Raw genomic sequence first — 22,957 nt, forward strand, 5'->3', positions numbered from 1 at the left:
TTACTGTATTATAGGAACCTAGTCCTAATCGGTTTTACTCTAGTTGTAGAAGAAAGATTCTCCATCCAATTGCCGGTCTTATGTTTTTGCCTCAGTAATTTGCTCAATTTTCATATATTTTTCATTAGTCTTATTTGTAGGGACTAATGAAAAATGCGAATTGAACATATTTCCAGATCTCAGATTCTTTCATTTCACTTGTCCTAAAAATGGGCTGTGGACTGAGATATAACACTTCAGTCCTCCCAAAATCTTCCTTTTCCTCCACTAGCTGAAATACTAATTTATTACACTTTTCCTCTTATTTAACATAATTTTATATATTTGCATTATTTTACTTTACTAGACTGCTAATTAGAGACTTATTTATATTAACAATCATCTTTCCCCAAATATTAAAGAAAGACCTCTGGCAGGGAAATTTGACTATTAATTAGCTCAGTGTGGTAGCAAGAATGTCTGAAACTTCATTTACCAACATAATAGTGACAATTTTCTTTGCATGGTAGAATTATTTGTAATTTTTGTTTTCTTTTTGCTTGCGTGTTTTCTTTTTTCCCTAAGTAAAAATACTTTTCTTACACAAAATCATAATGTTTTAAAAATAAAATATAACATTCAGAACATACTCCTACCTGACTTTTAGCAAATTTAGAAACTTTGATAAGATACAAAGTGTTTACATTGCCTCTAAGTATCTCTCCACAAATTACTATTTACAAAGAAAAAAGTAACCTGCAGTGAACAGACTTGTGGCACACCACCTTCCCAAGTAATTAATCAAAGTAGCATCATCAATTATTGGGACAAACTGACTCCTTGTGCCTCCTGGTATGTTACACTGAGGACACAGCATTATTTTTATCGTGTTCCTGCCAAAAGTTAATAATCTGAATCTAATCTTGAGGAAATATCAGGCACATCAAAACTGAGGGACATTCTACAAAATAACAGGTCTGTGCTTTCCAAAAATCTCAAAGTCGAAAAGAACAAAGAAATGCTGAGAAAACTGTTTCAAATCAGAGGCTAAGAAACATGGCAAGTAAATTCAATGCATGATCCTAGATTTCACCCTAGATGGAGAATAGTAGCCGCAAAGGACATTATTCTGGCAATTGACGAAATTTGAATATGGGCTATGTATTAGATTATAATATTGTATCAGTATTAAATTTCCAACTTTGATAACTGTAATGTGGTTTTGTGCGAGGATGCCCTTTTCATAGGACATGCTAGCTGAGGTGTCTATGGGTAAAGGGATATAGAATCTCCATCCTATACTCACATGGTTCAGGAAGAATAGTATACGTTTAAATTTATAAACATCTATCAAGACAATATGAATGGTAAAGTAAATACAGCAGAATGTAAATAATTGATGAATCTGGGTAAAGAATATATTGGATTTATTTCTACTATTCTTGTAGATTTTCTGTAAAATTTAAATGATATCACAGTTATAAGTTACAAAATCTAACTTTCAGAATATCTGTTTAAATTCAAAGGACTTAAATATTTCAATAATTGTAGCTTTGGTGGGTTAATTAGATATTTGTGATTTGGAGCTAAAATTCACTTACCAAAGTGAATTTATTGCTATCAAAAGAGACATGGCTTTAAATTATTTTAATATAAAAATATTATATACTCATTCAATAAACTTTGGAATGTATACAAAAGTAGAATTTTAAAGACCATTCAAAGTCTATTTTTCATTTAATTCTTCTCAGTTTATAGTTTGTATGCAAATGTCTGTATATATCATCTTTCTAAAAATTTGGAATTATATTTATTTAAAATATACATAGTTTTCTTGAACATAATTTTAATAGTTACATAGAATTCCATTGAATGAATGCACTGTGGTTTGCTTAACCATTCTAAGGTTTATACTTTTACTAGTTTCTATAAATATAAGACTATATTTATATAAAATATCTAGAAGTTTTATGTTTTTTTCTTGTCAATGAAATAAAATTAAGGCAAGCAAATAAGTTAACATACTGTTCACAAATTGTCACAATTTATTTTGGCAGGCTTATGATTACAGGTGAATGTTTTAGATTCCTCGGATGGCCTGTAAATGCTACTGTAACCTTCTCCCAATGTCCTTCTCTATATTTTTTCTCAAGGCAACACTCATATAGGAAACTAAAGAGCTGCTACTGCCAAAGCTATATAGCTTTATACATTTGCCATTTGTCTTCAGGAAGTATTTGTTTTATCTGAAAGTTCTAAGTCTCATCTTCAAGGGTTTTTAGATTTCAGCAAGGCAGATTGGCATTCTGTGCATGGAGGATGTGTTTCTACTTGCTCAGAACTGAGATTTCCAAATCAAATTTTGATGCAGCATGGTTTCATCAAACAGATTTGCCCATAGGTGCCAAAGTCAGCTGTGCTAACTCATATTCTTAATGTGTTTTTCTAGTTTGTTTCCAGCACCTTGAAAAATACTACTTTAATTAAATTTCTTAAGCATACATGGTTTGAGAGCATGAACAATGAAAGTGGTGAGTTGAATATTATTTTCAACTAAGCATCTGTATTATAGATCAGTTAATTTATTCTTTTGAGAGAGCACTTTCATCAGTAACAATTGTTTATTGAGTATCCAATATGTATAAACTACTGAGGTGCTAAGAGTATAAAGAGATACATCTATAAATCATGGCCCCTATCTCAAAGAATGTAAACTTTTAAACAGTCATAAGCTTAAGATACCATTAAATAGAGCTTCTCATTATGTAGTAGTAGTATGATTTCTACTAGCTGCATATGTTCTCTTTTCCTAGATAGAGAACTTCAGCATAAATCAGCAAAATATTTTTAGAACTAGAAGATTATTAAATTGTGCTTTGAGTACTAAAGGAAACACTCAATATCAAAAGCTCTGTGTTTAACTTTAGTTGCTTTTTGAGCTTTAGAAATCAGGTCTCTTGACTTGGTTTTGCTTTCTCTCTCTCTTACAACTTTGTGTTCCTTTTAGAACCTCATGAATTTTGATAGTCAAATGAAGTTAAATACATTGTTAAAGAGGCAGTTTTTTATGATGGCATGTTACTGTTTGCCATTTGTGAATTGATCTCATGGTATTTCTGAGCACAAAGAATAAAATGTGCTCATAATTTATTTTCCAACAAGTTGCCTTTTATACATGAATATTGAAATATTTAACCAACAATTTATTTCCCGTAGAATTGTTTTGAGTTACATTCAGTTTTCAACCTTATGTCTAGTTGCTACTAATTCAGTAGATAGAATACCTGTTAACTATGATATCTCTCCTACTTGAGGAAGATAATAAAGTATATAGGCTTTTTCTATGTCCTGCAGTCATGATTGTATTTTATGGCCCAGTATTTTGAGTCTTTTGTAATGTTAATATAGGTGGGAAAATAAAGATATAAAACCATTGTCCTATTCTTAGAGGGCTCACAGTTTCTTTTCACATACCGTATAGATTTGTGGAACTCTAGCAGTAAGCAGAATAGAATAAAACAGGCAAGTAAAGAAAATCACAATGGCATGTGGCTTTAGGAGAGAACTGAGCAGAGACAGAGTATATCAGTCATGGAAAGCTCTCCATGTTGATGTGGATCTCTAGACCATGATGGCGCAAAGGAAGTACACTGAAGTCCACCTTTGGACAGCACATGTGGACTATTCAGCATACTGTCTGCAATTCATATGTTCCAAAATTCTACCCCCGATTCTCTATTTCGAAAGGTTGAATCTAGACAAGTAACTCAGTCTTCCCAGTGAATCAAAATTGGAGAACATTGCAATCGCTATGAAAGAACCTTAATTTATGTGAATAACAAATTACGTCAATGTAGAAGAGACCATTATTAGGAAAGATAGATGAACGATAACATTGGATTAGTAAAAAGATATATATATTTCTATTATAATGCAGAAATGATATCTAAGTCCGATTTAGAAATAACATTTTCTAGTAAGAGAAGGAAGGGAGACTAATTTTTCATTAATTATATAAATTTAACCCACACAAAGACATTTCTAAAAGAATGTACTGCATTTTTAATTGCAAAAGATACTTTTTTTAACTCTAGGATATATGTTATGAAAAAGAAATAAATGGCTGATCCTAAGCCCAGCTGTTTAGAATGTTTCATAATGGCTTAGTTTGACAATATTCTGTAATTATTAGTTGAATTTGGCAAAATCTGACAAGAGAAACAATTTCCTTTTTTTTTTTTTTTTTTGCTAACATGACATTAAGGTTGTTCCTTTAGTGATGATGTCAGCTTATTGGGCCTCCAGATGTTAAAAGCCCTGCTTGGGTAGTTTGATTAGCCCAGATATTAGAGTATCCCACCATACAGCAGTTGAGTTATGATCAACAAAACGAAGACTGAAATGGAGAGGGTTCTACTCTTTAAGTGCAGTGGTTTAACTGGAAGCAATTTATTTCATTCTCTACTATATTTAACAAATTGATTTAGATGTAGTATTATAAAGGAGCAAAAATGACCACAGGCAAGAATATACTACTTCTAGGCAGTAAATTGTTTTGTGAATGTAAAGGAAAGCCTTTAACATCATGATTAGAGTTATCTTAGTGACCTGCAAGATCCCAAGTTAGTTCACTTTTCCATGTCCATCACATGATTACCATGTTGTTCAAATCTAGGTGCACCATTCAAATTCTATCCTATATGAATGCTGCCAGAGACAGCTCACTTTGGAACGTGGAAGCTATGATACAAGCTTTTCATGCCCTGCATCACACACTGTTGACTCACCTTAGATTTTAGCTACAGTAGACAGTTACTATTACTGAACATACTGCCAGTAGCCAACTTCAAGTGCCCACAGAATTTATTTTCTTTTCTGCCTCAGGGCTGTCTCTGAAGCCCTCTAAGCTTGCTCAGCCCTTGCCCAGAAGTGTGGTGAAATGGAAGTTTCCTGGGATAACTGTCAAACAGAAGGATTGGTAGTTGCTGCATAAATATTCCAGCCTTCCATCTTCTGGAAAGTCAGATCTGAAGGGCATTGTATACAGTTTTTAGAGGGATCCCAGCAGGATCGATCCCCCATTTGCCCACAGTAATATCCAACTCAGTAATCTACCTTTTATTACCTTTTCTTTCTTCCTTGTCTTACGATATCTGATCTCCTTCTATCACTCTACCTTTGGTCAACCTGAAATAGTTGAAAGGATCAGATTTCAGTTTAAAAGAGTTTATTCAAGCAAAAAGCTGGGAATAGCCAGCTGGGAAACACGGACCCCAGAGAACTGTGGTCAGTGCTATGAAGTTAAAAGTTAAATGTCTTTCTTATTGGAAGAAAACAAATAAATTTAATAGGATTGCAGTATTTTCTATAAAAAGTTGGTTTATGAGTTACAACAATTTAATTAGTTATAATTTGTTTTCTTTTCCATCTGGCTTAATTTCTTTTCTTTACAGCTGGTTTTCATTTTCTTTCCAGTTTACAAAACTGTATTTAACATTCCATCTTATGACAATGGGATAGTCATGAAGTCTGTGTGAGAAAGATATTAGTAGGAGGGAAGTTAATCTATCATAAAGATCATTAAGATCAACAATGAAGAGGAAGGTGATCTTTTCTGGTGCCTTTTAGTCACTTGCAACATTTTACAAAACAATGTAGGTAAGGAATAAGACTAATCTATAATCAAAGATACAAAGGTTATAGCTGCCAGTTATGTGACTTGGGCCCCATAATCACATTCCTTTAAGGTTCAGAATAATTTAGAGTTCCAACAGCTTAGATTTTGAATAACTTATTTTTATATTTTACACCTTCTTTTAGGAGTCATCTCCTAAATCAGATATCTATGTCCAAGTTCTTATCTCAAGTTCTGCTTTCTGGGGACCAAGACGAAAATACCAGCTTCAGCTGTTTCATAGTGGCAACTTGCATATAAATTCAGAAAAAAAAATGTTATTTTATGTTCTGTTAAAGTTTTCTGCATGTGCAGTTACAGAAAGAAATAATGCATTGCCTCTTGTAAAATAGGAGGCAGAGCGAGAGACAGTTTGGGGATAATTAAGAATTTTGTTTGGCATTAATATTGGGGGGCCCTAGGTATCTTTGCTATTTTTATTCATTCTTTGGGTAATATTATCTAGTCTTGTGGCTCTAAATACTACCTAAGTGCCCATTATTTTCAAATATTTATATTCAGTGCAGGCCTTTTTCACACATATCAAGATGCCTTTTAGATGTCATCACTTGGATCTCAAGTAGACTTCCTTAACCTGACATGTCAAGATTGGACTTATGATCTCTTCCAAAGCCTTCTCCACATATGTTCTTTCCCTTCTTGGTTAATGGTAACTTTTTTCTTCCACTTATTCATACTAAACACCTTGGAGACAGCCTTGATGCTTTTCTTTCTGTCTCACATGATAACCAAGTCATCTAAAATTATGTCGACTCCACCTTCAAACTCTGCGTGCAGCCATTTTTACTGCTATACTGTGGTCCCAGCCACTATCAAGTCTCACCTGGATTATTACAGTAGCTTCTCACCACTATCCCTGCTCTTTCCCTTGTCCTCTATAGTATGTTCTCTATACAACCAAAGCAATCCTTTAATTACATAAAGCATATCATGTTACTCCTCTACCCAAAACCCTAACCCTAACCCTAACCCTGCAAAAACTAAGCTTAAATATATTAGCAGTTAACATACTGCAATATTTTTCAAGTTTGAGTGATTCGAGGTGCTAAATAGTCTCTGCTTATCCCATCTCAGAGAATTAAACCTTAGCTGATGTGGGTGAAGTTTCAAGTTTCATTTGTATTGAAAGTAAATAATGTATACTGTTTAGGTTAAATGTTGCCAATATCTTCCTAAGCCAGTGAAAAAAGGTCAGCCTATTTAGTTGAAGCAAGAAAGCAAAGATTTGTGTGAGAAGGACTATTTTCTGAAACAAACAATACCTTCATAGATACTTTTTTGATTAATTTAACTTCTATTGTAGTTCTTCTTACGGTATTTTGGTTTGTGTGGGGAGTGCTTGCACCTGTTAGGATTCACTGTCCTTTGTCGCTAATGTCCAGTGCCTGGTAAAGCCATCGTGTTTCAATTTGTCCATTGTTTTTGGTTGTTTCTGATGGGAAGGTAAATTTAATCCCTGTTCTTCCATCTTGTCCAGAAGGGGGAAATCCTAACCTCTGTCTCAAATCTGAATCTTACAGCCCATACTTTATCGTCTCCTATTCTACAGTGCTCTATGACTTTTGATATTGTAGTCACCATCCTCAGACCTGAATCCTTGACACCTTTATCTTACTCAGTGAAATGACTCTGACTTTACTTATGTAATTATCCAGTTCATACTCGAGTTAACTCATTGTTTTCTCAGTATCCTAGCTTCTCATACTTCTTAGTTTTTGACTTGTGTGCCCTATGATTCTTCAAGTTTTCCTCTGCATTGGATACCTTTTTTTCATCATCTCAAATTGCTCTTGGCCTTATCTCTTTCTCTACCCATTGCGATCACCATGTCCTGAAGGTTTTGAATGGCTTTGTTTAAGTGCCGTTGAGGTGTGCCTTTCCTCATGTCATGCTTTGCACTTCCTGTTCTGCTATGAGGTACCTCTGTGTTCATGGCACAAGATGTGAGAACCTGCTTTGGACTCAAGTGTGCATAATGCAGGCACGTGGAGGCAGTTGATGATTCTGGAAACCCTTTATCAATGAGTAAGGTTGACAATGGAGACACGTTTTCCCCTTTATCTCCATGATTGACTCAGATTCAAGAAGTCCCTGGAGGATAGAACACAAATTGCTGCAAGGGAGTGAAGGCTGCAGCTCCGTTATACAGCCTTGTGTTGGCTTTCCTCTTTCGCCTTTTTACCCCTCCTCTCACACTCTTGCTGTCTGGGAGCACATTTTGTAATCACATGAAAAGAAGCCTAAAACTGTCATTAGCACAATCCTTTCTTTATTCTCTGTCTGTGACTGTTCTATCCTCTGCATTTGTTTGTATGCTACCAATAATTGTACAAAATCACAAACTATCTTGACTAGGTTTCTTAGTAATGCATACTGTCTTACTCTAACTGGATTATTTTTCTGCCAAGTGATCTGACAAATCATCTTGTATTATATTTCTGCCTCAACCTTCAGGTCTTTAGTCTCAAAAAAGGCCTTCTTCACTCTCAATATGTATTCTTACCTGCTTTGTTGAGAAGGATAAGACTACAAGATTGGCTGCCACATTTTTTCTACTTCAAATTGTATTTTTCTTTTCAACTGATTCCTTCTTTCTGCTAAAAAACAAAACACCTTTTAAAAAATCTTTGATTTACCTCTACTTTTTTCCCGTGTTAGAAGAAGAGATATCAAATATTCTTAGAGTTAATTTCTCCAACTATGCTCTTGATTACATCCAATCATGACTTCTCAAATACTTTCTTTACCAGTTTTCTCATACAATTCCTCAATTTCCAATGGCTCATTTTTCCTGGATGCAATTCTGTTATGATCTCACCTGTTTCAAAGAAAACAAAAAACAAAATCGCTTTTTAAAAATATCATAATTAGGCCGGGAGCGGTGGCTCACGCCTGTAATCCCAGCACTTTGGGAGGCCGAGGCGGGCGGATCACGAGGTCAGGAGATCGAGACCATTCTGGCTAACACGGTGAAACCCCGTCTCTACTAAAAATACAAAATACAAAAAAAAAAAAAAAAAAAATCATAATTATTCCTATCGACCATGAGTTTTTCTTGCTTTTTTCATTCAATAGAGCATTTATTTAAATAATATTCTATCTTATTACTTATTTAGTACTTAAGCCTTGACAACTTAGGGACTAAATCTCCTCCTCTTTGGAAATTATTACCTTATAGGTCAGTGAAGGATAAAATAATTATTAAATCTTGTAGCCTTTTCTCAGTCATCATATTGATCACATTATAGCATTTTTTAGTAAATTGCATTTCTTTTATGACACTGTAAATACTCCTCCCTGTATAGCATCTCCCTCTGTACATTTCCCAGTAATTATCCACTCCCAGAGATCTCTGCAGGTTCTCTCTCTAACACCCACTCTATATCTCAGTTCTGTCTTCTAACTTCTCTGTTTTGGAGGAATATCTTTAAGGCACCATGGATTCCTAATTACTCTTTGCATCTCCTATATTTGGAGAAGAGGAGAAAGAGCCAGTCACTATGATTTCTATAAATATTAATAATCTCAACCAGGTGCGGTGGCTCACACCTGTAATCCCAGCACTTTGGGAGGTTGAGGCAGGTAGATAACAAGGTGATAAGTTCGAGACCAGCCTGACCAACATGGTGAAACCCTGTCTCTACTAAAAACACAAAAATTAGCCAGGCATGGTGGTGCGTGTCTGTAGTCCCAGCTACTCAGGAAGCCGAGGCAGGAGAATCACTTGAACCTAGGAGGCAGAGGTTGCAGTGAGCCGAGATGATGCCACTGCACTCCAGCTTGGGTGACACAGCGAGACTCCATCACAAAAATAAATAAATAAATAAATAACCTCATTTAGTCCCCCAGCAATTCATTTTCATAAATAAGTAAACTAAGACCCCAAGTGGTCTAGTGAGTTGTCTCATGTCACAGAGTTATCTGGAGTAGGGAACCATGTCTGCTTGACAATAAAATCCATTTGCTTTTCATCATGTAACAGAATGATGACTCTTAAACAGCATTATATCCACAATCATTAGAGAAATATTCAATTATGCTTTTGCTATTGTCTTTACTGAGGAAACAAAGCAGACAAATACATTATAGAAAGATTGTGAATCCTTAATAAGAGTTGAAAGAAACTAAGACTTTCTCTTAAACTGTGTATTATTAAAACGCTCTTACCTAGAAGAACCTCTTTCCCAAATTCCTCAGTTAATCAAAGTTGTGTTATATACTGAAGTGAGTTCATATTCATTAATGTCTTTTATGTTGAATTCAGAGTTGGAAATAGTTGTTTCTGTTTTTTTTTTCTTAGTATTTGGCATTAATTGGATAGATGTTGGTGCTAAACTCATCTTAACTATTAAAGAGAATCTTTACCTATTGGGCTTCAGAAGTAACTTAAGTTTGATAACTGAGACAGAAGAACCTAAAATTAAAAGGAGGATCGATAGCAGTAAGTGAATAGTGTAAAAATGTCCTAAGAGCATGCAAAGTGGGAAATTACATGATAGCTTGTAAGTATAGACTGTACTCTGGGCAAAGGATGCACCATCATTAGGCAATTGCACACTGAACAACTGTCAATTAAATACCATTTTACCTAATTTAGACCTAATGAACTTGGTAGATGAGATCCCTGATGAATGAATTAAGGAGCAGTCAAAGTCTCATTTTGGATTCTGTGCTATCTAGGTCAAGAAGTTCCCAAAGGTATGCATGTATTTACTCGACACATAAAAGCATCAACTTTCTTATTCCTACTTCTGGTTAATTCTCTAACAAATATTTGTGGAATGTGATTTGTGCTTTTCAGTTGGTGAGTGGTAGATAATGATATAAAAGACTTAGAAGGCCAGGTGCGGTGGCTCACGCCTATAATCCCAGCACTTTGGGAGGCAGAGACGGGCGGATCACAAGGTCCGGAGATCGAGACCATTCTGGCTAACACGGTGAAACCCCGTCTCTACTAAAAATACAAAAAATTAGGTGGGCGTGGTGGCGGGCACCTGTAGTCCAGCTACTCGGGAGGCTGAGGCGGGAGAATGGTGTGAACCCAGGAGGCGGAGCTTGCAGTGAGCAGAGATCGCGCCACTGCACTCCAGCCTGGGCGACAGAGCGAGACTATCTCAGAAAAAAAAAAAAAAAAAAAAGACTTAGAAAACTGTTCCCTGCCCTCATGAAGGTTTATTTCCATTTTTGCTAATTTTCCTCAACCACTTTCAATGATGATTTTTAAAATCAAAAAGATAAAAAGAATTTTGTTAAGAGTCTAAAGGAAAAGTAACTCCTTCCCCTAGCAAGAGGGTTGACAAAAGGTCTTTAATAAGTGAGAAAAGGAATGAGGAGTCAAGGATGTCTTTTGACTCTATACTCAATCTTACCTACCTAAGAGGTGCAAATGACACTGTGGTTTTATTTGGAACTTTCAGGAAGGGTTCCGGATCAGCATATTTCAGGAAGTACAAAAGATGTGTCAGAAGAAGCCTATGTCTGCCTACCTTGCAGGGAGGGCTGCCCCTTCTGTGCTGATGACAGCCCATGCTTCGTCCAGGAAGATAAGTATTTACGACTTGCCATCATCTCCTTCCAAGCCCTGTGTATGCTGCTCGACTTCGTTAGCATGCTGGTGGTCTACCACTTTCGCAAAGCAAAGGTAAACCCAGGTACCCTGGTTATGATCCTGTATTATAGAGCAACCTCTTATCTTTTTAAGCAAACAGAATTTTCCAATTCAAGTTGCTTCCCTCCTAAGCAGCAGTCTTTCTATAATATGATTGGACTAGAATATGAAAGTTATATTCTTTAGCTGACCAGAAAAATAGAGATTAAAACATGATACTTTATTTTAACATTTACAGACTGTTTCCCCTTGTTTAGCCTGGATCTCAAGTGCTTCATTGACTTAAATGACTCTCCTTTACATCATGTCTTTGGCCTCTAGAGAAACTTATTCTACCAGCATCCAATGTATTATTAACTTTTTTGTATCCAAGAAGCTTTGTTATGTTTATTATATTTTTCTTTTCTTAGTCGTGTTTAAAGATGGTAAATGACTCACCTATTTTTAGCGCATCATACTTTGAAGAATGAATTTATTTATGACCTTATATTTTGTCTTACATTAGTGTCCCAGAATAATAACAATCCCGGGAAGAACTTACACAGTTTTGGAGATAACATGTCCTTTGGTTCTAGTCTAAGTAATCAAGAGTAGTACAATCCAGGAGCAGTGGCTCATGCCTGTAATCTCAGCACATTGGGAGGCCAAGGCCGGAGAATTGCTTGAGGCCAGGAGTTTGAGACCAGACTGACCAACATAGCAAGACCCTGTCTCTGCAAAAAATAAACAAATTTTTAAAAAGCCAGCCAATGTGGTGGTGCATGCCTATAGTCCCAACTATTCAGGAGGCTGAGAAAGGAGTATCTCTTGAGTCTAGAGTTCAAGACTACAGTGAGCTATGATCACACCACTGTATTTCTGCCTGGCTGACAGAGTGAGACCCTGCCCTGTCTCAATAAAAAGGGGTGCGTAGAAGCATTTGTATGCCTTTCAGTCAGGGGTAGATGAAATGTTAAAATGTGCAGGACAAAGCTTTTGGGGGAGCTTTCTCCAGTTGGCCACCCAATTAGTTATATGTAGCCAGTGTTGTATTCGAATTTGTGATTCTGATGCTTGCAGAAATTTATCTGTGCCATTTGGAAAGAAAAAGAAACTTAAAGTTTCCAACCTTTTCCAAATTCAAATGATCTCTTTATACTGGCAGAGTTGCACAGATTGGTTTAGATTACAGAGCTCATTGAAGGTATGAAGTGTTCCCATTAGAAATTAAAAAAAATACCCTCTGTGAATGGCATCTATTATGAAGCCTCAAGTTAAACAGTTTTATTATTATAAAGCCTCTGTTGAGATTCTAGGAGATTGTATTCATTATGTTAGTGTTATAGACTTTGATAGTCATTTAAAATGGACAGTTTCATTAACAGAAGAATCCAGCACAAATTAAAATCAAGCTTTAAGTCAGCAAGTAAGTGCAGACAGGCAGATAGCTCCTCATTTAACCAATACTTACCTTTCTTTTGCAACAAACTATGTGTTATATAATAAAAATAGTAGCCAAGTAGAGTTGAGAAATATATAACCACTGTTACCTAGATAAAAGTATAGGTTTTGTAAAAAGCCTGTCAGTGGCATAGCGGGTAGAATTGAAAGGTCTGTCTAACAAACTTCTCTGAAATCTCTCTGATATAATGTAATTAATTTATATGGTAGATAACACACAGTTCCCTATGAATTTTAATTGATTTTGATAATTAATGATTGCTCTGCTAAATGAGTCAGTTAATACATGGTAGGTAAAATATTACATTGGATATTTAGAAACCTGAGATAGTTCTGACAAGACCAATGTCTTAATGTTAATGTTACTTAGCATTGCCGGTTATTAAACCTTGCTAATTTCCCTGGACCTTCATGTGAAATGTCATTTTAATGACCAGAATCCTACTGTACAGGACTATAATGAGAATACATAGCTTTATATGCCATTTTAGTGAAATTTCTATAGATTAAAAACTATTAATAGTAGTAATTGCTAAATTAAACATTATCTAGTTTTAAGATGGTCACCTTTCGAAGAATCAGTTTTTACAGAATGTGACATAATATAAGGGGGATATAAGCTAATAAAGTGAATGAACACAGACCTTGTATGCTGATGAAAAGAAATGTTCAGTGCAATTTTCTGCTGTGATTTCAATTGCTAAAAGCAACTGTAAAAATGATAGAACATTCCAGTGTAGAGATTGAAGATTTATAGAATGTAGAATTTAGATTTGCTTTTTAAAGATTTCCTCTGTCTTTGCAACATTTCTTTGGATAAAGAAGAAACTTGATGATCTCTTTTGTAGCAATATTGACATTTCTTTCGGAGTTTCCTATTACATTCTCTACTTATTGATAACTAAGAGAACAAAGCTCACATAATTTATCAATTTACATGTATTTTGACCAAAAACTCCAATTGTAATACAGAGGTAGCATTACAGTTGCGGGTAAGTGTGCAGACTCATGAGCCAGATTGTTTAGATTTGAATACTGTCTCAGCTCCTTGCATACTGTGAGACTTTGTGAGAATTGCTTAGCCTTTTATTGTCTAGTTTTCTCCTCTGTAAAATGGCATTCGCACACCATATACAAAAATTAAATTAAAATGGATCATAGATCGAAATGAGAGAGTAAAAACCCAAGAAACTTTTATTAGGAGAAAACATTGACATAAATCTTCATGACCTTCAGTTAAGCAGTGGGTTCTTAGATATGACAACGGAAGCATACATGACAAAAGTAGATAAATTGGACTTCATGAAAACTTTTTTGTATCAAAGACAGCATCAAGAAAGTAAAAAGAAAACACATAGAATGGCAGAAGATATTTGTAAATCCTACCTGTGATAAGGAATAGTATCCAGAATATATAAAGGACACATAACTAATCAATAAAAAGATAAGTAAAACTAATTTAAAAAGTGAGCCAAGGATCTAAATAGACATTTCTCCAGAGAAAATATATAAATAAGCCAAAATGTTTATAAAAAGGTTACCAACACATAGTCATTAAGAAAACGCAACTCAAACCTACAGTACCCACTACCATAGCTAAAAATAGAAAAGATGGTAGCAAGTGTTGCGGATGTGGAGAATTGGACACTGTCATTCATTCCTGTTGGAAATGTAAAATGGTACAGCCCTTTTGGAAAAGAGTTTGGCAGTCCCTCAAAAAGTTAAAAATTGAAGTATGATATGATCCAGCAATTCTACTCCCAGTATATATCCAGAAGAATTGAAAACATATGTCTACAAAGAAATATGCATACAAATGTTCATAGGACATGGATGGACCTTGAAAACTGCTAAGTAAAACAGTTACAAAAGACCACATATTGTATCATTTCATTTAAATGAAATGCTCAGAATAGGCAAATTCATAGAGACAAGTAGATTAGTGGTTACCAGGTACTACCAGGAAGGAAGAATGGGGAGTTACCACTAATGAGTTCAGGGTTTCTTTTTGGAAAGACAAAAATGTTACAAAATTAGATTATGGTAATAGTTGCACTACTCTGACAATATGCTAAAAACTACTGGATTATATACTTTAAAAAGGTGAATATTAAAGTATGTGTATTATATCTCAATAAATCTATTACAAATTTTTTAAAGGAGTTTATATATTATTAATACTTACCTTCTGGGATTATTTAAAAGAGTTAATGAAATAACCCATGTAAAATACCTTACACTTAGTCTTCACTAGGTGTTTGTCTTTTGTAACATAATTTTGGACCACTTTATAAAATTCACAATTCATGTATGTTTCCCACATTGGGAGCCAAGTATGACATTTAAAGTAGTTCAAAAGAATGAGAGGTTGGGAAACATAGCTGTGCCTCTTTGAAGTAGGCACCCAAGCTCCATAAGTATTCATTCATAGGCACACATGCAATCGCAGATATTTCTGTGCTGATAATCTTCTTCAAAAACCATTTACTGTGTATTTATTTATATGTGGCTTTTTGTCCTTTTCAGGAGTGATTACTTAGTGTGCAAACAAAACTCAGTTTATTTACCTACTTATTGATATTACTGGCTTTTCTAGGAAGTTTCAGTTTCCATCCCCATCCTCAAAATGAGAAGGTTATGGAAACCTCTCCTGGGTATTGATCATGAAGTCATTAGGGATGTTGAGAATTAGGACACATACTCACTCCTTCTTGTGTTGTTATAATAGTTAGAAAAAAAAGTAACAAAAAGTTGTAATATAGGAATAAGTTTGTTACTATAATACTTTCCTGGTTTTAATTTAGCAAGATGAAAAACAGTTCAGAACTAGAATGGAGAAACCTCTCATTTTATCGATAAGAAAATCCAGCCCCTGAGAGATTAAGTTTCCAAAGGTAACACAGCCAGGTTGAAAAGTTTATGCATGTATATTTAGCCTTATTCCAGCATGTGAAATAAAAACACTTCTAGAAGATTAAAACTGTAAGTTAATAAATTAAGGCTAAGTGAAAATAAGTATAGAAAAAATTAGTTGAAATCAAGGGTGAGGTTAAGAGATCAAATGGATTCCATGAGGGCAGGGATACTGTTCTCACCCAGTGCCAGCAGGAAGGGCTTTCCTGGAGTTTTCTAGTAGCAGTGCAAATGGGAGGAAAAAAAAAATAAGTCATAGTAGCCATAAGATAAAAACCAACCAGTCACTGAGATGAAATTCAAATATTCCTGGCACCAAGTCTTGGAAGAAATTTCTCCTGTGGATCTTTATATAGACAATAGTGTATAATGTAGTGAATGGTGAGCATTCTTACATGGAATACAATAATTATTTTCATGGCTCTATTTCTGTTAATTTCCCCAAATGTGTGCTGATGTTTGAATACTTAAATACAGCACAGGCAAATCAATTCTGTAGGGGTGTCATAATGTGGTCCTGATACACTGTTCTTGGCTGATGTTAATGCAGGTACTTTTAGAGTGTCTAGATCACGGTTGGCCAGTGTGCAGCCCACATGTTACTGCTACATGACTATGGTAGACACACATGGTTCTCTTTCCCATTTCATTCAGAATCATCCTCAGAACCATTCTTAGGACTCTAAGCAGATTCTATGCATGAAATCTATTTTTTCTCCTGGATCTTGAAAAATACGAGGGCTGCAAATCCTTCATATAAACTTTTATAAATACTGCTGGTCTTTACTGAGTTTTCAAAAGGTATTCACTGAGTGAAACCAAATTCGAGGTTCTATTACCTATCAAGAACAAGAAGGCAGTTGATTGTGAAGCTATGTGCTATTATAGTAGGTGAACCTGGGGATAGAATGCCACGTGCTAATGATGGCTGAGGCATCTACCTAGACACTCCTGAAGAGAAGTACATGCTCTCAGATGCCAGAAGACACCCTGAGGGAGGGCCAGGAAACACCTGGTTAGGGGTGGCACCTAAGCTAGAATCTGAGACTTTTTCTCTACTTCCTCTTTTGCTGACATGTAAACCATGTTCTTTAATCCAGTTTCACCAGAATTCATAAAATCTTAGTTGACTTTCGTATGTGCACCATATGTCATTGAGGGCCTGCTAGAAATGGACCATTTTGGAACTGAGGCCCCTTTTCTTTATATTAGAGTAGTTCTGTGAATTGACAAATCAAAGATAGGAAAACCAATAGCAATGTCAAACCTAGCAGCTGAACCAGTCCTTTTGGGCAGCAAGCAAATATGTGTAGGGGTAATAGAGAGTTCTCTGTTCTCAAATGAAATATTAGGTGATCATGTTGAAGAGATATAACATAGTATAGATACGTATGTCTTTCAGTTGCATGGTTCTTCCAGGAAAGTCTAATTTTTAGTACATTTAATTGAAAGAGATTTGTCCAGGCCCAAAATATCAACTCAATAGTAATTAACTACTAGCCATCATTGATGAAATATTGGTTTAACGTTTTATCATTTTAAATGACACAAATGAGATTCCATTATACTCCAGGGTGGGACTTGTTGGATGACACCTCCAAGAGCAAATTAAAATTCACGCTGCAGAAACATTTAGGAAACTAATTACACACATTTGTCCCTATGCCTTTGGTTAAAGATGAAATCTGTCAGTAAACTGTGAATAATTTTGAGCCCAGTGTGTTCTTCTAAAACAACAAGAATTTTAAAACAGTATTTTAAAGAGCCTGAATATTAAATATTTTTAATTTATTCTACATTTTTTACTAAATATTATGACAAGTAACATTTTTCTATTCGTGATCTCAAAGAGAGAGTATGGTTCCTTACAGCTTAATAATGTCAAGTGTTAGTATAATTTATTTTCAGATGAAAATTTCAGAGAAACAAGGTACACTGGAAGGAACAGCAGCATATACCATTTCTGAAAATAATCTTTTGTTTGACTTATTTTTAGTAAATTTTAGCATGTTTTGAGTTTAGTAATTTAGAAGAAAAGAGTGATTTTTAAAAAACATGGACACACTGTAGTTGGTATTTTCTCCTCTATTGCTATAATCTTTCTTTTAAAAAAATTAGAAGTTGACAAGAGATTTAATAACAATGCTAATTTTTTGTTTGAAAAATGAGATGTTTTAATATAGTATGTGAAGTGATTTTTTAAGTGAAATTCTGATAGGTTAATTATGATCTTCTAATGACTATTTTGGTAAAATAAAGTTAGGTACGTCGTATTTTTATTTTAGTAAAATTTTTATTGTTCATTTTCAGAACTATTTTTTTCATCACAAACCAAACTCTCTACCCATTATACAATAACATCCCATTTTTCTATCCCTTGGTAACCTCTCTTCTACTTTCTGTTGCTACAAATTTGCCTATGTTTATGCCTTCTATAAGTGGAATCGTATAATATTTATTCATTTGTATCTGACTTATTTTATTTAGCATAATGTTTTCAAGATTCATTGATGTGGTACCGTATATTATAACCTGATTTATTCTTGATGATGAATAACATTTTATCATATCTATATACCACGTTTTGTTTTTCCATTCATCTGTTGATGGCCATTTGAGTTGTTTCTACTTTTTGGCTATTGTGAATGATGCTGCTGTGAACATTTATGTACAAGTATCTATATGAATATTTGTCTTAAATTCTTTTGCTATATGCCTAGTAATGGAATTGCTGGATCATATAATTCTATGTTTAGTGATTTGAGGAACCACCAAACCGTTTTTCACAGAGGCCCCACCATTTTCCACCAGCAGTTTGGAAGGTTTACAGTTCCTCCATACCCTAACCTACATTTGTCATTTTCTGTTGTTTTGTTGTTGTTGTTGTTGTTGTTGTTTTAGTATTAGCCATCTTAATGAGTGTGAAGTGGTATCTCATTGTGGATTTGACTTCCATTTTCCTAATGATTAGTGACAGTTGAACATCTTTTCATGTGCCATGAGCCATTTATATATCTTCTTTGAAGTAATGTCTATTCAAGTCTTTTGCCCATTTTATTTTCACAAGTCTATGTTATGGTTCACTCTTGATGTTGTACATTCTGTGACTTTGGACAAATGTATAATGCATTTATCCATGATTATATTATCATGCAGACTAGTTTTACTACTCTAAAAATCCTCTGTGTTCTGCCTTTGCCCATTTCTTAATCAGGTTATTTGGTTTTACATTGTTGAGCTGTAGGAGTTCCTTATATATGCTGTATATTAATCTCTTCCTAGATATATGGTTTGCAAATATTTTCTCCCATTCTGTGATTTTTCTTTTTACTTTCTTAATAGGGTCTTTTGAAGCCCCAAAGTTATTTATTTATTTACTTGAGACTAGGTTTTGCTCAGTTACTCAGGCTATAATGCAGTGGTATGATCATAGCTCACTGCAGCCTCAAACTCCTGGGCTCAACCAACCCTCCCACCTCAGCTTTCTGAGGAGCTAAGACTACAGATGCATGCCACCAACTCCAGCTATTTTTGAAATATTTTTTGTAGAGATGGAGTCTTGCTATGTTGCTGAGACTGGCCTCGAACTCCTGTCCTCAAGCAGTCCTCCTGCCCCAGCCTCCCAAAATGCTGGGATTACCAGCATGAGCCACCTTGCTTGGCCCCCAGTGTCTTTAATTTTGATGAAGTGTATCTATTTTTTCTTTTGTCACTTGTGCTTTTGCTGTCAGCCTTGCCAAAGATCATTTTATCGTATATGTTAAGGTGTATTTCTGGGCTTTTTACTCTATTCCGTTGGTCTGTGTGCCTCTCTTTATGCCAGTACTACATTGTTTTGATTACTATAGCTTTGTAGTAAATTTTGAAATCAGAAAGAGTGAGGCCTCCAACTTTATTCTTTTTAAAATTGTTTTGGCTATTTGAGCTGCCTTGAAATTTTATGTAAATTTTAGGATGTGTTTTTCTGTTTCTACAAAACTATTGCTGGGATTTTGATCAAGTTTGCATTGAATCTGTAGATTGCTTTGGGTAGTATTGCCATCTTAACAGTATTAAGTGTTCTAATCAATAAACACAAAATATCTTTCTACTTACATGTGTCTTTCGTTTCGCTTAGTAATGTTTTTAGTTTTCAGTATATGAGCCTTTTGCCTCCTTGGTTAAATTTATTCCTAAGTATTACGATATATCACTTTTTATAAATAGGTTTTATGATTTGTATTGTCCTTTAGTTAAATGGATTATCTCACATATTATCTTCCATAGTCCCAATGAATATCAAGTCTATGATTTTTCTTTTGTACTTAGCAATTGATGTTCCTCCTTCGTGCTTTCTATTTCCTGTGATTTATGGGAGGGAAGTATGGTATAATATGTGAAAATACATAATACATAAAAACTGGTCTAATGGTTAGAAGCCAAGACCTGTAGCATTTCTTGTACCTTTAGTCCACCTATAGGGGTATTGTAGAAGTTCCTTACTGATTTATAAATTTTTTTTCTTAAACCTAATTCTAGTAGTGGCCAGCTGGTATACCCAATATAGGATGATGTTATTTACTTCTATAGGTTTATAATGGATGATACTTCCTTCAATTTTTGTTTTTCAAAGGTCTACAAAATTAATCTTAAATCTTATTCTATTGAACTAATAAATATAATATTATTTTAATTCTATTGAACTAATAAAATATCACATTATTAAAACAATATTATTTTTGCTCCCTTTAATGGAATATGAATAAAAAATTTGGTGCTTTTATTTTTTCCTTTTCTCCCTCTTCCCAGTTTATTAAAATGTAATCTAGAGTTACTTGCCATCAATTTTCAATAAGAGCAACCAATTTCAAAGGCAAAACAATTCTCTAATGTTTTTTGATTCTCACCACATTTAAGGAAATTGTGGGGACTTTCTATATGTTTATTTTGTATAATTGCTCACTATTGGACCTTTCTAACTGTAATTTCTTGCTTTTGAGTTCTGACTTTTGGCCAGTATTTTCTCATTATGAATTGTCTGTATCCTCAAGTCGTTTGTTCAGTAAATGGTAGTTTTAGATGCCTGTCACACCTGACCATTCGCCCACCACCGACTGTTGCTTCTATATGGCAACAACGTGGCTCTGGGCAGCATTTGGGGTTACTGTCTTTTTCTCCAAAAGCCCTGTTATTACCACTTTATTTATCATCTAGAATTGAACATGGCCCACTTTTTGTCCTTTATAGCAGGGGTCCGAAACCCCTGGGGCTGCACAGCAGGAAGTGAGTGGCGATGGGTGAGCCAGCATTACCACCTACGCTCCACCTGCTGTCAGATTAGCCTTGGTATTAGATTCTCATAGGGGCACAAACCCTATTGTGAACTGCACATGTGCACTCCTTATGAGAATCTAATGCCTGATGATTTGAGGTGGAACAGTTTCCTCCTGAAACTATCACCCCCCCACAGCCTCCACACCTCTGTCCATGGAAAAATTATCTTCCACAAACCCAGTTCCTGGTGCTAAAATGGTTGGAAACTGCTGCTTTATATAACAAAATTCCTCATCTGAATGCTTTTTGACTTTCTCTTACCATCATCTATTGTTCTCTTTTCATTGTATTTGCAAAAAAAAAAGTGACATATACTCTCCAATTTCAGCTTGAATTTTTTCCTGAGATTGGAGAATTTCTTGTGTTATTATTTTTTATTTCAGTAGGTTTTTGGGAAACACGTGGTGTTGGGTTACACGAATAAGTTCTTTAGTGGTGATTTCTGAGATTTTGGTGCACCCATCACCTGAGCAGTGTACACTGTACCCAGTGTACAGCCTTTTATTCCCTACCCCCCTCCCACACTTTCCCCCAAGTCCCCAAAGTTCATCGTATCATTCTTATGCCTTTGCATCCTCATAGCTCAGCTCCCAGTTATGAGTGAGAACATACAATGTTTGGTTTTCCATTCCTGAGTTACTTCACTTACAATAATAGTTTCCAGTTCCATCCAGGTTGCTGCGAATGCCATTGTTTTACATTTTATGGCTCAGTAGTATTCCACGGTATGTCTCTGTGTATATATATATGTATGTGTGTGTGTATATATGTATACACGTATATACATATGCTTATATATGTATACACGTATATACATATACATATATATGTATATGTATATATGTGTGTATATATGTATATACACACATATATACACACACACCCCACATTTTCTTTATCCACTAGTTGATTGATGGACATTTGGGCTGATTCCATATTTTTGCAATTGTGAATTGTGCTGCTATAAACATGCATATGCAGATATCTTTTTAGTATAATGACTTCTTTTCTTCTGGGTAGATACCTGATAGTGGGATTGCTGGATCAAATGGTAAATCTACTTTTAGTTCTTTTTTTTTTTTTATACTTTAAGTCCTAGGGTACATGTGCACAATGTGCAGGTTTGTTACATCTGTATACATGTGCCATGTTGGTCTGCTGCACCCATTAATTCATCATTAGGTATTTCTCTTAATGCTATCCCTCCCCCATGCCCCCACCCCATGACAGGCCCAGTGTGTGATGTTCCCTGCCCCGTATCCAGGTGTTCTCATTGTACAATTCCCACCTATGAGTGAGAACATGCAGTATTTGGTTCTCTGTCGTGAGATAGTTTGCTGAGAATGATGGTTTCCAGCTTCATCCATGTCCCTACAAAGGACATGAACTCATCCATTTTTACGGCTGCATAGTATTCCATGGTGTATATGTGCCACATTTTCTTAATCGAGTCTATCATTGATGGACATTTAGGTTGGTTCCAAGTCTTTGCTATTGTGAACAGTGCCAAAATAAACATATGTGTGCATGTGTCTTTATAGTAACATGATTTATAATCCTTTCGGTATATACCCAGTAATGGGATTGCTGGGTCAAATGGTATTTCTAGTTCTAGATCCTTGAGGAATTGCCACACTGTCTTCCACAGTGGTTGAACTAATTTACACTCCCACCAACAGTGTAAAAGCGTTCCTATTTCTCTGCATCCTCTCCAGCACTTGTTTCCTGACTTTTTGATGATTGCCATTCTAACTGGTGTGAGATGGTATCTCATTGTGATTTTGATTTGCATTTCTCTGATGGCCGGTGATGATGAGCATTTTTTCATGTGTCTGTTGGCTGCATAAATATCTTCATTTGAAAAGTGTCTGTTCATATCCTTTGCCCACTTTTTGATGGGGTTGTTTGATTTTTTCTTGTAAATTTAAGTTCTTTGTAGATTCTGGATATTAGCCCTTTGTCAGATGGGTAGACTGCGAAATTTTTCTCCCATTCTGTAGGTTGTCTGT

At 35.1% G+C, this 22,957-nt stretch overlaps 1 protein-coding gene across 1 annotated transcript in view; it reads left to right on the plus strand.

Annotated features, from left to right (window-relative positions):
- The window catches only part of GPR158 (G protein-coupled receptor 158), a 415,782-nt gene that overhangs the window by 221,157 nt on the left and 171,668 nt on the right, over positions 1 to 22,957 (plus strand). The window contains exon 4 of the mRNA XM_004049181.5: positions 11,092 to 11,315. Within this exon, the coding sequence (XP_004049229.2) occupies positions 11,092 to 11,315 (224 nt within the window). The remainder of the gene's footprint in view (positions 1 to 11,091; positions 11,316 to 22,957) is intronic.

This window comes from Gorilla gorilla, chromosome 8 (genome assembly GCF_029281585.2).
Source record: "Gorilla gorilla gorilla isolate KB3781 chromosome 8, NHGRI_mGorGor1-v2.1_pri, whole genome shotgun sequence".
In the NCBI taxonomy this organism is placed as follows: domain Eukaryota; kingdom Metazoa; phylum Chordata; class Mammalia; order Primates; family Hominidae; genus Gorilla; species Gorilla gorilla.